The following is a 16,351-nucleotide window of genomic DNA, read 5'->3' as shown; positions in this document are numbered from 1 at the left end:
AATTATATAAGATATTTGTATGTTCATGAATGTTTAATATTACGATTATTTATATGAATTACGCACCCAATATTAATTGCACATCCAATTTCACCGGATGTTGTCGACTGGTGTCCCGCTAGCTGGGCGCCTATCCCTAATTAATTAAATCACCTTTGACAGTGATTACAGCCTTGAGACTTCTTGGGTATGACACTAAAAGCTTGGCACACCTGTATTTGGGGAGTTTCTCAGATTCTCCGACTCTGCAGATCCTCTCACGCTCTGTCAGGTTGGATGGGGAGCATCGCTGCACAGCTATTTTCAGGTCTCTCCAGAGATGTTCGATCGGGTTCAAGTCCGGGCTCTGGCTGGGTCACTCAAGGACATTCAGAGACTTGTTCCGAAGCCACTTCTGCATTGTCTTAGCTGTTGGAAGGTGAATATTCGCCCCAGTCTGAGGTCCTGAGCACTCTGGAGCAAGTTTTCATCAAGAATCTCTCTAAACTTTGCTCTGTTCATTTTTGCCTCAAACCTGACTAGTCTCCCAGTCCCTGCCATAGAAAAACATCCCCACAGTATGATCCTGCCACCACCATGCTTCGCCGTAGTGATGGTGCGCGGTTTTCAAGCGTCACGCTTGGCATTCAGGCCAAAGAGTTCAATCTTGGTTTCATAAGAATCTTGTTTCTCATGGTCAAAGTCTTTAGGTTCATTTTGGCAATTTCCAAGCAGGCTGTCATGTGCCTTTCACTGAGGAGTGGCTTCCGTCTGGAATCTAGCTCTAGGAAGAGTCTTTGTGGTTCCAAACATCTTCCATTTAAGAATGATGGGGGCCACTGTTTTCTTGGGGACCTTCAATGCTGCAGACATTTTTTGGTACCCTTCCCCAGATCTGTGCCTTGACACAACCATGTCTTGGAGCTCTACAGACAATTTCTTCAACCTCATGCCTTTGTTTTTGCTTGACAAGCACTGTCAACTGTGGGACCTTAGTCAGGTGTGTGCCTTTTCAAATCATGTCCAATCAATTGAACTTACCACAGGTGGACTCCAATCAAGTTGTGGAAAGATCTCAAGGATGATCAACGGAAACAAAATGCACCTGAGCTCAATTTCGAGTCTCATTGCAAAGGGTCTGAATACTTAAGTAAATAAGGTATTTCTGTTTTTTGTTTTTTATACATTTGCAAACATTTCTAAAAACCTGTTTTCGCTTTGCTGAGGAAATTGTTTTATCTAATACATTTTAGTATAAGGCTGTAATGTAACAAAATGTGGGAAAAGTCAAGGGGTCTGAAAACCTTCCGAAGGCACTGTATATACAATCTTGAACAAATGCACCTCAATAGCTAGCTTGATTATCTAACTGTGACTGATTTACCATTAGCTAATCTGGTATTGTAGCAGTTATTCTCCACGCCTCCAAATTCAATTTGTAGAAGGGAGGACTATGCCTTATTAGCTGACTTGATAGCTGGATAATGTTGCTACAACTAGCCAGGTGAGCTTATATTAACCTAGCTAACTAACTACATTGACACGTTGACAACAGGCAGTACTCATACTCAGGGGGAGGAGTTCAGTGGTGTTGTTGCTTGCTTGGGCCAATGCAATACTGCAGAAATCAGGAAAGTTCAAATCAAATGAATTGCACTGCATAATCAATTTCAGACACTTAGGGATGCTTTTGGTTTGATATTTAACATATGCTAATTTGGGGGACATTGACAGGTATTGTTTTTTGGGACACAATTGCTAAAGTTAGCATTTAGCGACAGCAGCCAGGTAAACAAAACCAAGGCATCATCATGGATTGCTGTTTCTCCTTGTCCACTGACTGCTGACTGCTTACAGGGAAAGGAAACCAATATTAAATATTTTAATTTGGATGAATTTCAAGAAATTAAAGGGCTTTAAGGATTACCAGATGCCAGTCTGGTGTACAAGCGGGAGCTTAGGGTGTCATTCTCTCTGGCAATAGCCGTGGGGATGTGAGACTCCGATACCATCTTGCCCTTCTTGCTAGCTCTGGTTAGGCCCCAACGGTCCCATCGGGACCTCCTTCCTACCTCTGCCCCTGCTGGAGGGAACAAATATAACTCAAACTGAAATCAACAGAAATAGTAACGAAGAAAAAAGATGAGGTTAGCACACAAGTGAAGCCTCTATTGGAAGTTTTTTTTTTATTTTCTTGTATGTCATCTCAGTATGTAAGAACAAAGGTTTGCTTGAGGAAGGGTGTGGGAAGGTTTGCATAATTATAAAACATAAATGTGTTTTGAGTCTCTTACATTTACCAGTTCTCAAATGAACCTGCATCCTTAAAATTGGATTCAAGCACCACATAATAGTGACATTGTGTCTGTGCGGTGAAAATGCACCTTTTCATTGTTAAAATTACATTTAGTCTAATTCTGCTAAGTAATCATCTTGAAATTAACACATATATGACCTTTTCAGGTGCAGGGGGAACATGTTAATTCAAAATAAATGTTATTTCTATATTTGCTTGAACATTTTCAAGGCGAAGAAGTCTCGTACCTTTGGATGTTCTCTCCGACTTGATGCTGAACATAGATTCCATGGACTCTGAGGAGGTTCCGGTGCCTGACTGAGAAGCCAGCTGGTTTTGAGAGATACCGGATCCAGCCATACTCTTTAGGCTACGTCCCTCAGAAGTCGACCTGTGCAGAATGGAGAACAGGGGTGTCTTCTTGCTCTCTGGCTTGCTGGATTCCCTTTCCTCCGACGCTATCCTTCTCTCCTCCGAGGCGCTGCGGATCCTCCTGGATATCCTGGACACCGTCGACTCGATCTTCCTACGCATGGCCATAACCGGTGACTCGTTGGGCTTTTCCGGCTCCTTGTCCTCCTGCTTCGCCTCAGCTTCTATTCCCCTATCCATCCTCATCGTCTCCACCTCCTTCCTCTCCTGGGAATGGGATCCTCTTCGGCTGCGGAAAGCCCAGGAGAGCGGGCGCCTGGGAGTCACTGCTTCTTCCTCCTTGGGCTTTTCTTCCTTGCTTTCGGTTGAAGCAGTCCTCTTGAGTTGCATGGAAAGCCTTCTCATAAAGCCTTCGTCCTTCTGGGTCTCGCAGAGATCCTGCACCGACTTGGATTTCTCCTCCAGTCTCCTGGGGACAAACACAAACGGCGCTCCAATGGGCCCATGGTGGGATACATCTTCGCCTGACTTGGCAGAGTCCAAAGAGGCTACTGGTTTATTCTCAGGCTTTGACCAGTTGAGAAGCTGCAGGCCTCGCGTTAGAGAATACTCACGCTTTTTGAAGTGGGCCTCAAATACTTCCTCAGAGGCAATGCCGTAGAGGATTTGTCCCACTGGCGAGAGCTCACACTGGGGTGTAGTGCATGGGGAAACCTTGGGTGGACTCGGTTCCTTGGGCTCGGGGGATGCCACCCTTGAATAGACTGCAGGCTGTTCCCCTGGTGTGGATAGCGGAGTGACTGGCTTTGTTGGGCCCGAGACAGATGTAGGTGTGTTTGTAAATGTTGGTGCTAGAAATGGGGCTTGCACAGGGACTGGAACAACCACAGGGGTGGAGTCTGCTAACAGGGGGCTAACTAGGGGCTGAAGCAAGGGGACCATGATGGTCTGCATTATGCTAGTGTACGCAGAGGTCCTACCATCTGGGAGCACAGTTAGGGCAGGTGGAGAGGGAGTCATAACATTTGCTGGTGCCCTTGAAGATGCTGGTGCTGGCATGACCCTATTAGAACTTGTAGTAATGACCATCTTAGAAGATTTCACTTGTGCCTTCAGTTCCTTTTCTACTTTTTTTACTTCTTTTTGTACTTCTTTGTGTACTTCTTCAACTTCACTAGCTTTTTCTTCAACAAAAGGAACAGTCTCATTTTCCTCAATCTCTTCTTTATCTTTAATTTGTTCCTCTAATTTAAGAACCCTCACAGGAGGGCTATACTCCCTCCAAGGAGGGATAGGCTCCCTCGGGGCCGTGTACTCTGGTTCCATCATCGTTTTTTCATGAATGGACTTCTCAGTCTTAATCTCCATGTCTATTGATGAGTCCTCTTCCTCCATTTTAGTTTTTGTCTCATGTTCCCTAGGCACTGGGCTTGGTGTGGGAAGTTTAGGGATAGGTTCCATGAGAGTCACGGGGCAGGAGTCATTATTGAATGGCTCAGTGAGAGCAGACATGGATATGGCCTCCTTTAGCCTTCGCTCCTCTATCTGAGCCAGCGGGATTTCCAGTGGTACCCCGGTGCGTCGGTGCAGGGGAACGGGCTCTGCATCATCTCCTTGACTGAAGGAGGCGCTCTTGCGAAGGAATTTGGGTTTGAGCACGTCCACTCTGGGCTCGTCGCTGGAGACTGCCTTGGTTAATGGAGGAACCCATAAGGGGGTAGTGCGTGAGTAGCGCTCCAGCAACGATGACCGCCACCTTCCATCATCCATACCCAGTGTCTCCAGCAGGGGTCCTCGCAGGCCGCTCATTTTCTTGTCAACAGAGCCACCTCGGAGCAACCTCTGCCTCATCAGCTCCAGTTTGTGAGCATAGTCCTCTTGACTCAGAGGACCTGGACTCACGCTCCTCCTAGGGAACTCCATGGATACCGCCTTTTTGAGGACTTGTCCACCTTTTTCAGTGTTTTCGTCATCTGCTCTATCTTCTGGAACGATGTGGAGTAGCAGCGCGCTGTCAGCAGAGCCCCCTCTATGCAGCTGCCCCCTTCTGGGTCCACCCTCTTGCTTGTCCAACTCCAAGCTCGAGCCTCTGCACAAGGGCCTTCTAGCATTCTCAGATACTTGTGCCAACTCTGCCAACTCCTCATCCGAAGACCCCTTGTCATTTTCTTGCATCAACCTCTTCCTGGCGCGCCCCCTACCTGTGGAATCTCCAGCCTCTTTCTCTTTCCCCATGGATTCACACTCCATCGCCTCTTGGCCATGGGTGACTGCTGACCCTGAACTTTCAATAGTGCCGTTTGACCGGCTTGTGCCTTCCTGGATCTCGTTTAGAGACATTCTTGATCCGGAGAACTCCATACTGAGTGGCATTGGAATGAAGGGCAGCTTGTCAATATCTTCGTCGGAGTCAGAGGACGATGATGGTGGGGGTGAGCCCTCTTTGAGGTGTCTGGGAACAGCGATGGAGATGTGGCTGGATGAGTCATTCAGCAACTCAGTGATGGACCTCATGACCATTTTGGATTTGTAGCTGATAAGGGACCGCTGCAAAAGACGGACATAACCAAATATAAGGTGGAAGGAGAAACAATTCAATAAAAAAAAGCTTTGATGACAAACCTGCCACTTTTGGCGCGCCACAAACTTCTTGAGGGTCTCTGTGCTTATTGCCTTCCCCTTGGTAAGGGTCTGTATGAAAAAAATAGATTAGCATGTGTAATTTTGAAATTGCTCAATCTGTTACCAAATTACACTACATGACCAAAGTATGTGGACACCTGCTCGTCAAACAACTCATTCCAAAATCATGGGCATTAATATGGAGTTGGTCACCCCTTTGCTCCTAAAACAGCCACCACTCCTCTAGGAAGGCTGTCCACTAGATGTTGGAACATTGCTGTGGGGACTTGCTTCCATTCGGCCACAAAAGCATTTAGTGAGGTCTGGCACTGATATTGGACGATTAGGCCTGGCTCACAGTCGGCGTTCCAATTCATCCCAAAGGTGTTTGATGGGGTTGAGGTCAGGGCTCTGTGCAGGCCAGTCAAGTTCTTCCACACCGATCTTGAAATATCATTTCTGCTTGGTCATCGCTTTGTGCATGGGGGGCATTGTCATGCTGAAACAGGAAAGGGCCTTTACCCAAACTGTTGCCACAAAGTTGGAAGCACATAATAATCTAGAATGTTATTGTATGCTGTAGCATTACATTTTCCCTTTACTGGAACTAAGGGGCCTAGTCCGAAACATGAAAAATAGCCTCAGACCATTATTCCTCCTCCGCCAAACTTTACCGTTGGCACTATACATTCGGGGCAGGTAGCGTTCTCCTGACATCTGCCAAACCCAGATTCATCCGTCGGACTTCCAGATGGTGAAGCGTGATTCATCACTCCAGAGAACTTTTCCACTGCTCCAGAGTCCAATGGTGGTAAGCTTTACACAACTTCAGCAGACACTTGGCATTGCACATGGTAATCTTAGACTTGTGTGAAGCTGCTCTGCCATGGAAACCCATTTCATGAAGCTCCCGACAAACAGTTATTGTGCTAACGTTGCTTCCAGAGGCAGTTTGGAACTCAGTAGTGTGTGTTGAAACTGAGGAAAGACAGCAGCCTGCGGCCCCATTCTGTGAGCTTGTGTGGCCTACCACTTCGCGGCTGAGCCATTGTTGCTCCTAGACGTTTCCACTTCACAATAACAGCACTTACAGTTGACCGGGGTTGCTCTAGCAGGGCAGAAATTTTACGATCTGACTTGTTAGAAAGTTGACATCCTATGACGGTGCCACGTTGAAAGTCACTGAGCTCTTCAGTAAGGCTATTCTACTACCAATGTTTGTCTATGGAGATTGCAATGCTGTGTGCTCAATTTTATACACCTGTCAGCAATGGGTGTGGCTGAAATAGCCACTAATTTGAAGGGATGTCCACATACGTGTGTATATATAGTGTATATGATGATGCATCTCTAGTCAGAACAGATCCCTGAAGCAATTGTGTGTTGTGCGTCACATATGAGTCAAAGTTTACATGTCTCACCTTGAACCATGGATGACGGAGACCCTCTTCTGTATCAGGCCTCCTAAAGGGATGGCATGATTCCATTTTACATTTGATTTCTAGTGAGGGTGAAGAAGCCCACAAATGTATAAGAACTAAAGAAACGTGAATCTAGAAGGGACACATCCTATCTTGACAACTGCAACTCAAATTGTCTTGAACATGTATTCAATCAAACGCATGATGTACCTGAAATTTGAAATAGCACATGGACATCTCAAGTTTTGGCCTGAACATGTTAAAATCTATAGTTGCCACTCACAGTCTGTCTGCCACCAGCAGTTTGATGATGAATCCCTTGGCTTCTCGGCACAGCTCAGTGAACATACTCTCATCAAAGGCCACATTGTAGTTCCTGATGTTGAGCACGGATCTGTGGTCATTCTCTCCAGCAAACGGAGACACTCCAGTAAGGCTGAAATGCAGAAACACCTGTGAACATCTCACTAATTGTTCACTGATTTCTAGAGCCACATTCCAATATTACTGCAGGTCGATGGCATGTCTGATAGGGTCTCTCTCATAGCAATACAAATAGGAATCAACAGCTACATATGTGGTGTTAATTTATCCATTGGCTTGTAAAGTGTGCATATGCATAAATCCAAGCTTAATAACCTCTAGTGACACCCCATTTATTTTTTTTTTTTTAAATTTTTTTATTTCACCTTTATTTAACCAGGTAGGCTAGTTGAGAACAAGTTCTTTGCAACTGCGACCTGGCCAAGATAAAGCATAGCAGTGTGAACAGACAACACAGAGTTACACATGGAGTAAACAATTAACAAGTCAATACGCTCCCGGATCTGTCGACTGACACTAATTAGCATAACGCAACGGACATAAATATTACTAGAAAATATTCTTATTCATGAAAATCACAAGTGAAATATATTGAGACACAGCTTAGCCTTTTGTTAATCACCCTGTCATCTCAGATTTTCAAAATATGCTTTACAGCCAAAGCAAGACATGCATTTGTGTAAGTTTATCGATAGCCTAGCATAGCATTATGTCCAGCTAGCAGCAGGTAACTTGGTCACAGAAATCAGAAAAGCAATCAAATGAAATCATTTACCTTTGATGAGCTTCAGATGTTTTCACTCAGGAGACTCCCAGTTAGATAGCAAATGTTCCTTTTTTCCAAAATGATTATTTTTGTAGGCGATATAGCTCCGTTTGTTCTTCACGTTTGGCTGAGAAATCGACCGGAAATTGCGGTCACGACAACGCCGAAGAATGTTCCAAATTAGCTCCATAATATCGACAAGAAACATGGCAAATTTGTTTATAATCAATCCTCAAGGTGTTTTTCAAATATCTATTTGATAAAATATCCACCGGGACAATTGGTTTTTCAGTAGGACCGATTGGAAAATGGCTACGTCTGTATTTTAAGCGAGAATCACTCTGAGAGCCATCAGGTGACCACTTACACAATGTAGCGGGTATTCTTCAACATAAAGGCATAAAACTATGTCACAATGCTGTAGACACCTTGGGGAATACGTAGAAAAAGCAATCTGGTTGATAGCCCATTCACTGCTCAATAGGGACGCATTGGAACGCAGAGCTTTCAAAACATGTGGCACTTCCGGATTGGGTTTTTCTCAGGCTTTCGCCTGCAATATCATTTCTGTTATACTCACAGACAATATTTTTACAGTTTTGGAAGCTTTAGAGTGTTTTCTATCCTAAGCCGTCAATTATATGCATATTCTAGCATATTGTCCTGACAAAATATCCCGTTTACTATGGGAACGTTATTTTTCCAAAAATGAAAATAGTGCCCCCTAGTCACAAGAGGTTTTAAGTTGTAATTAATAATCGTATGGGATCACACCAAATTTAAGACACATTTAACGTGTACCTACCACAGATATGTAATGACTCCAATCGGCCTGGAAGAAAAAGCAGAGAATTAGAGAGGATCCATTTGTGATATGTATCAAGTTTTGAACACTTTCATGGCCTTCAGCGTTTTTACCAGATGTCAGTTGCCTTGGACACAGGAGTTTGGTTGACAATTTCTGGGGCAACAAATTCTGGTGTGCCGTATTTGCAGTACTGAGCCTCGTCGGGTGTGAGCTCTATGGCGTTTCCGAAATCACAGATGCGGATTTGATCACCATGGTGGTCTGCCATGAGGATGTTATCAGGCTAGGGGGAAACCCAAAAGAGGAGGTCAGAGTTCAGAATGAAGATCATCATATTGACAAATTACTGAATTCAGGGGTACATATTCCTTGTTTAAACAAACACCTGAAAAACAAAACAAAAACACTATACTAACCAGAATGCCTCTCGTGACATATCTTTAAATCTCTCTTTTCAGTGAAGACGTGTTTACCTTGATATCCAGATGGATGATATTTTGATGGTGAAGGTAGTCCACACCCTCCAGCAACTGTCTCATGCAGGAGCGGATCTGCAGGTATACCAAGCATAGGTACAGTCAGGTCCATAAATATTTGGACAATGCCCAAGTTATTATTTTAGCTCTCTACCACAGCATATTGGAGTTGAAATTAAATAATGAATATGAGCTGAAAGTGCATACATCCAAATCAGATGAACAGTGTAGGAATTACAACACTTTTTTTATAACTGAACCCCCCCCCTTTTTAAGGTACCAAAAGTAATTGTACAATTGGTTGCTCAGCTGTTCCATGACCAGGTATGTGTTATTCCCTCATTAGTTAATTTACAAGTAAGCAGATTTGGAATCGGTCTAGAGTTGATTTCAAGTGTGGCATTTGCATTTGGAATTGGTTGCTGTTAACCCCCAATATGAAGAAGTCCAAAGAGCTGTCACTGCAAGTGAAGCAAGCCATCATGAGGCTGAAAAATCTAAATAAACCCATCAGAGAGATTGCAAAAATATTAGGTGTGGCCAAATCAACTACTTGGTACATTCCTAAAAAGAAAACGCACTGATGAGCTCAGGAGCACCAAAAAGCCCGGAAGGCCACGGAAAACAACTGTAGTGGACGACAGAAGAACTCTTTCCCTGGTGAAGAAAACTCCTCCACAACAGTTGGCTAGATCAAGAAAACCCTCCAGGTGGTAGGTGTCTCTGTGTCAAAGTCAACAATCAAGAGAATAATCACCAGAGTAAATACAGAGGGTTTACCACAAGATTTAAACCATTGTTAAGCCTCAAAAACAGGAAGACCAGATTAGAGTTAGCCAAAAAACATCTTAGAAAGCCTGTAGAGTTCAGGAACAACATCCTATGGACAAATGAGACAAAGATCAACTTGTACCAGAATGATGGAAAGAGATGAGTATGGAGAAGGGAAGGAACTGCTCATCTGTGAAACATGGTGGAGGTAGTGTTATGGCGTAGGCATGTATGGCTGCCAATGGAACTGGTTCCCTTGTATTTATTGATGATGTGACTGCTGACAAAAACATCAGGATGAATTCTGAAGTGTTAAGGGCTATATTATCTGCTCAGATTCAGCCAAATGCTTCAAAACTCATTGGACGGTGCTTGACAGTGCAGATGGACAATGACCCGAAGCATACTGCGAAAGCAACCCAAGACTTTTTAAGGCAAAGAAGTGGAATGTTCTGCAATGGCCAAGTCAGTCACCTGAACAGAATCCAATTGAGCATGCGTTTTACTTGTTGAAGGCTAAATACCCCAAGAACAAGCAGGAACTGAAGACAGCTGCAGTAAAGGCCTGGCAGAGCATCACTAGGGAAGAAATCCCGCATCTGGTGATGTCTATGGGTTCCAGACTTCAGACAGTCATTGACTGAAAATATTTGCAAAAAGTATTAAAACACACAATTTAATTTATGATTATGTTAGTTGTCCAGTTACTTTAGAGCCCCTAAAATTGTGTGTGTGGGGGGGGGGGGGGGCTTATGTATAAAAATGGTTGTAATTCCTACATGGTTCATACAATTATTTTGACAAAATCCTTAAATTAAAGATGGAAATCCACACTTAAAACACATCTTGATCGTTTCCTTTCAAATCCACTGTGGTGGCGTACAGAGCCAAGATGATGCAAATTTTGTCACATTCCACTTATGGACCTGACAGTCACTACTCTATGGTACATGTTATAAAGATACGATGGGAGACAAAAATTCTTATACAATAAGAGACACGGGGTGGTTTGGTCATATCAAGTTTTACCCAAAGTCACATTTACTCCTGTAAAAGTGTGTGGATTTACTTGGTTTTCTTTGTGTCTGCTTAGAGAATAATTCTAGGGGCCAGGTTGGTTGCTACAGGCGAGAGTTCAATGATCTTTCAATAGAGGTCACTGTTCTCATGACCTCATAATGAAGTCCTTTCCCCAAAAAAAAAAACATATTCTGGAAAACAGTTGTGGCAAATCTTTGGGCAATTTGCCGCCAGCTCATATTTTCGCAGGCAAATACATTTTGTGGCAAACTGTTGAGGCAAATTTGTGGTGACTTGTGAAGTTCTGGCAAAAAAATCTGGGAAATGTGTGGCAAACATTCTACTGCTTGCTGCATATTTGCTGCAAACTCATTATGAATATGCAATGTAATATAACTTTAAATGAACTTTTCACAGAGGAAACTAAACATACTAAATGTATTAAATATTCTAAACAACATGTATTCAATGTCATAAATCCAATATAACTTGAAATCATCAGCATGCTAATGAAAAAAAGAGCAAATACTGATTATTTCACAAATAAATAGTTTTAATCTTCTTATGTAGCTACAACATTTACATGAGAGAAATGTGAAAACTACAGGGATGTCAACTACAGAATTTACTTGAGCCAAGCGATAACTGAGCAATGAGCTTTCAACCAATGGATGTTTAAAAAATAATTAACAAAATTGAAATAATTTAAAACAACAAAAACTAAATCAAACCCAGTTCAGAACTATTGCCTTTTTGAGTGAACTTTGGAGCTGTGGAAGTCCTTTGTCCAAAGCTTGTTGAATGCATGCACTGAAACAATCAGAAACCACAAAACAAAAACAATATTAGGCTACTGAAAGCAATTACTGAAAACATGTTCTATTTTTAAATGGTAGGGTTTGGAAAAACGGGGTCAGCTGTTACAAAGTTGCCTTGATGTTGCTATGCTTCTCATTAAAACTGGCATTCTCTATATTTTATCAGCAAGGAAACAATGTTTCTGCCTTGTATAAATGCTATTCAGCTAGAATAAACTGGAACTTAGGCCTTTTAAATCTAACAGAGTATAAAAGATTTGCACAATTGATTCAAGCGAATCATCTAATTATGATATTCAATCTAGACCATTGTCTACTATTTGTCTCTCCAGGAGACTCAGGTGTATAAGGCTTGGGTGGAAGAAAAGCAACATAAAATTGAGTTGTGCCTAATACGACAATTTGTATTATTGTTCCAAAATGAAGTATTGTTAACTTACATCTCAAAGCCAGGCATGCAAGAAGCCTTGACCTGCTGCACATATATTTCTCTATGCCCAGTTTGATTGAACATATATTTCTCTGTCCTCAGTTATCGCTTGGCTCAATCTGTATTTTTGACTAGTAACTGATTTCTTCTAGAAATAATGAGGTAAGGGACAACACATGATCAAGATGAGCTAGCTACTTGTTTGAAGAAACGAAAGATCTAATTGTTACAAAGAATGAATGTATGGGCTACATTCATGAGAATAATACATGCATTTATCTTTGTGAGCTATACTCTGCCTATACTCGGCCGTCTCATGATGGTAAATTGGTGGTTGAAGATATCCCTCTAGGGGTGTGGGGGCTGTGCTTTTGCAAAGTGGGTGGGGTTATATACTGCCTGTTTGCACTGTCAAGGGGGGATCGTCGGATGGGGCCACAGTGTCTCCCGACCCCTCCTGTCTCAGCCTCCAGTAATTATGCTGCAGTAGTTTATGTGTCGGGGGGGATAGGGTCTGTCTGTTATATTGGAATATTTCTCCTGTCTTATCCGGTGTCCTGTGTGAATTTAAGTATGCTTTCTCTAATTCTCTCTCTATCTTTCTTTATTTCTTTCTTTCTTTATTTCTCTCTCTCGGAGGACCTGAGCTCTAGGACCATGCCTCAGGACTACCTGGCCTGATGACTCCTTGCTGTCCCCAGTCCACCTGGCCGTGCTGCTGCTCCAGTTTAAACTATTCTGCCTGCGGCTATGGAACCATGACGTGTTCACCGGACCTGCTACCTGTCTCAGACCTGCTGTTTTCAACTCTCTAGAGACAGCAGGAGCGATAGAGATACTCTGAATGATCGGCTATGAAAAGCCAACTGACATTTACTCCTGAGGTGCTGACCTGTTGCACCCTCGACATCCACGGTGATTATTATTATTTGACCCTGATGGTCATCTATGAACATTTGAACATCTTGGCCATGTTCTGTTATAATCTCCACCCGGCACAGCCAGAAGAGGACTGGCCACCCCTCATAGCCTGGTTCCTCTATAGGTTTCTTCCTAGCTTCTGGCCTTTCTAGGGTTTTTCCTAGCCACCGTGCTTCTACACCTGCATTGCTTGCTGTTTGGGGTTTTAGGCTGGGTTTCTGTACAGCACTTTGAGATATCAGCTGATGTAAGATAGGCTTTATGAATAAATGTGATTTACTTACCTTATCAAGCTTGAACACAACAGTAATTTATCACTCAAAAAAGTTTTATGAGTCAGTCCACCACAAACATATTTCCAGGGTGTTGATGCATCCTCTTCCCAATTCCGTGTCTTTCAACCTCATGGGTAAGGGAAGGGTATCAATCTACAAAAGTCAATTTTTGCTATGATGTCAAGTTAGCTCATATTGTTGCAACCTTAGCTAGCTGTGTCAGCTAGCAAAGACAGAAACTTATTCATCCAAAAATGGTGTTGGGGCAAATAATTAGTTAGCTAGCTAGTTATCACATCAATTGTGCAAAAGTATGATAGCTAACCTTAGCTAGCTGGTTGAGCACTAGCTGGTGGTGCTGACAGAGTGAAACTGATATAGCAACAAAGTGTGTTCCACTCTATTCCATAAAACATGACATTGCTAACCAGGCATCATTTTAAACACCATTTTGAAGTTTACTAGGATGTTTAATTAATAAGTTAGACACTTACCAGACAACTTTGGTAGGTAGCTGGCTGGAAAACTTGTTTTGCATTTTCTAAGTGATTTTTCTTCCCCCTGACTGGTTGTCAACAGTTACTTGTCTTGGAACTCACGTGTTACCCAGAAAAGGCTTTTGGTAAACTGTTTGCCACAGGTTTGCCACAGATTCAAATATAATTAGGAGATCATTATTTACTATAATAAAACCTCTGGCAAACTTTTTGCCTCTAGTGGCAATAAATATTATTATTGCCAAAGGTTTGCCACAGGTTCACCATTAGTGACAAACATTTGCAATCTTTTGGCAACATTTTGTAGCATACTATTTAGTTTGCAGCAAATTTGCCACAAACTTGCGGGGAGTGCCGCAATAAATTATTTTTTGTAAGGAGTGTCCTCGAAGCACACAGTAACCAACTCACGTCTGACTCCATTACAGTAGATTTCTTTGTTAACCTCTCCAGCAACTCCTCATTGCATCTTGACGAATTGATCAAGGAGAAATACATTTCTGACACTGAAAATACTTCATAATTATGGCATGAGATGAATGAGGGACAAAAATAGTCCAACATAGGAACGTTATGCTTATTACTATCACCATGTGATTGTGTGTTTGTGTGTGTGCTCGTGCGTGCCTGCGTGTGTGTGAATGCGAGTGTGTATGTGTATGCGTGTGTCTACCATAAGAAAGACCATTATAGCTGCCAATTTCCCCAATTTTCAAGTCAAATGGTATATGTAATCTATGTGACAGGCACCAGTCAGTATGAACTCCCAAAAGGATACATCTCTGTGACAATGATGACTGCATTCTTCTTCTCAAAGGCATCATGGAAATACAGGACTCTCTCATGGTCCAGCCCAGACAGTAGTTTCATCTCTCTCAGAGCAGAGGCCTTCCTCTTGGCTCGGGCAGAGATGAACTTGGAAGCATACTCCATTTTACCAACCTTCTGCGTCACTCGTTTCACATAGGAGAAAGCCCCTCTGAAAAAATAAATAAAACGATTGATTTGGAGGTAACACTTTACAGTCACTTTCATGATTAAGCATTACCAAACAATTTCTAAACCTTGAATAAATACACATTTCATATTTAGAACATTTATAAGGATATAGTACTTACAATTCATTAAAACATTTCAATTTATGAATGTTTGTTGGCACATGGTTCTACAATAAGTGTAGATAACATGTGACAGATCATGACAGTTTGATCTGATGTTCTTTTGACTGCTGATTACAAGAAATTATCTGATTACAGGAAATGATCTAATGAGTCTGTTATTAGTGGGATTTGAAGTAACAAACGTCCCACTCTAAATCTTTGTCTTATTATTAGTGTGGCTTGTGAAATAGCCACACTTTTTAAACAATGTACCACTTATTTCTGACTTTTATTATTAATGTGGCTTGCAAAGGAAGAGTCCCCACTTTAAATCTTAGCCATACTTCTTATTGTTATTATTAATGGGGCTTGCAAATCAAGAGTTTCCACTTTAAATCTTAGACATAGTTCTTATTATTAATGGGGCTTGCAAAGCAAGAGTTTCTACTTTAAATCTTAGACATAGTTCTTATTATTAATGGGCTTGTGAAGCAAGAGTCCCTCCTTCAAATTTCTCGACATACTTATTTTTCTTCGTAATATTATTATTTGGAACGCTACTCCTCTTAAACCATTTAAGCTAGAAACGGCATTCAAACTTTAACATGTGCAGACTGGTCTAGATTGAGGTCCTAAAATACAGATTGTTTTATATATTTTATACTTTTTAAACTATTAAGCTTTATGTACTTTTTTGTCCATCTTCATTCACTATCATGGAACTTTTTTCAACATTCTAAAAGACCCCATTGTGACATCATCACTTCCACCATTCCATTCACTGTAAATGCAACAATGCAACTTTTGACACAAATCAGCTACTTTTACCACTTTAAACAACTTATAAAAAAAGTTAGAGCGTATGAAATCTTCCTCTACTTCTCTGCTTTTCAAATCTGAATGCGGAAACAAAAATATTCTGATAAAAAGTTACAGCTATTTTAGTATCCACATCAACAACATTTTCTAACTATTTATAAAAAACAGACATTTTTACAATTTTCCCAACAAGCTAGACAAAAAGTTAGAGGGTACGATATCTTTGTCAACTTTTCTGCTATTCAAAACTATCTACTACAGATCTTACGACACAGCTGTTTTAGTAACTGAATTAACACATTTCCCCCATTTTTTTCCAAAACAACTGCCATTTTGTCAGGAGTGGTCTGTAGTTGTGATGTTGTGGTCAGTAATTGTGGTCAGTAGTGGTGGTAGTTAGTTATGGTCAGCAGTTGTGTGGTTGTGCTCAGTAGTTGTGGTCAGGAGTTGTGTTCAATAGTTGTGGTCAGGATTAATGATCTGTACACACAACTAGTGACCACAATTACTAACCACATAACAACTACGGGCCACAGCCACACTACTGACCACAGCAACAGAACTACAGATTATAACTCCTGACCACAACTACTGAACACAACCCTTGACCACAACTATTGATCACAATTACAGACC

General features: G+C 41.9%; 1 protein-coding gene across 1 annotated transcript in view; it reads right to left on the bottom strand.

The window, feature by feature from the left end:
* Window positions 1–16,351, bottom strand: part of LOC115101006 (striated muscle preferentially expressed protein kinase-like) — a 180,625-nt gene that overhangs the window by 18,009 nt on the left and 146,265 nt on the right. Inside the window, 10 exon segments of the mRNA XM_065023552.1 lie at window positions 1,907–2,059; window positions 2,524–5,194; window positions 5,270–5,338; window positions 6,691–6,733; window positions 6,974–7,126; window positions 8,586–8,612; window positions 8,699–8,871; window positions 9,062–9,139; window positions 14,208–14,265; window positions 14,575–14,775. Coding sequence (XP_064879624.1) covers window positions 1,907–2,059; window positions 2,524–5,194; window positions 5,270–5,338; window positions 6,691–6,733; window positions 6,974–7,126; window positions 8,586–8,612; window positions 8,699–8,871; window positions 9,062–9,139; window positions 14,208–14,265; window positions 14,575–14,775 — 3,626 coding nt within the window.

The sequence above is a fragment of the Oncorhynchus nerka genome, linkage group LG1 (assembly GCF_034236695.1).
Source record: "Oncorhynchus nerka isolate Pitt River linkage group LG1, Oner_Uvic_2.0, whole genome shotgun sequence".
Classification (NCBI taxonomy): domain Eukaryota; kingdom Metazoa; phylum Chordata; class Actinopteri; order Salmoniformes; family Salmonidae; genus Oncorhynchus; species Oncorhynchus nerka.
This window is presented reverse-complemented; position numbering and strand designations above follow the sequence as displayed.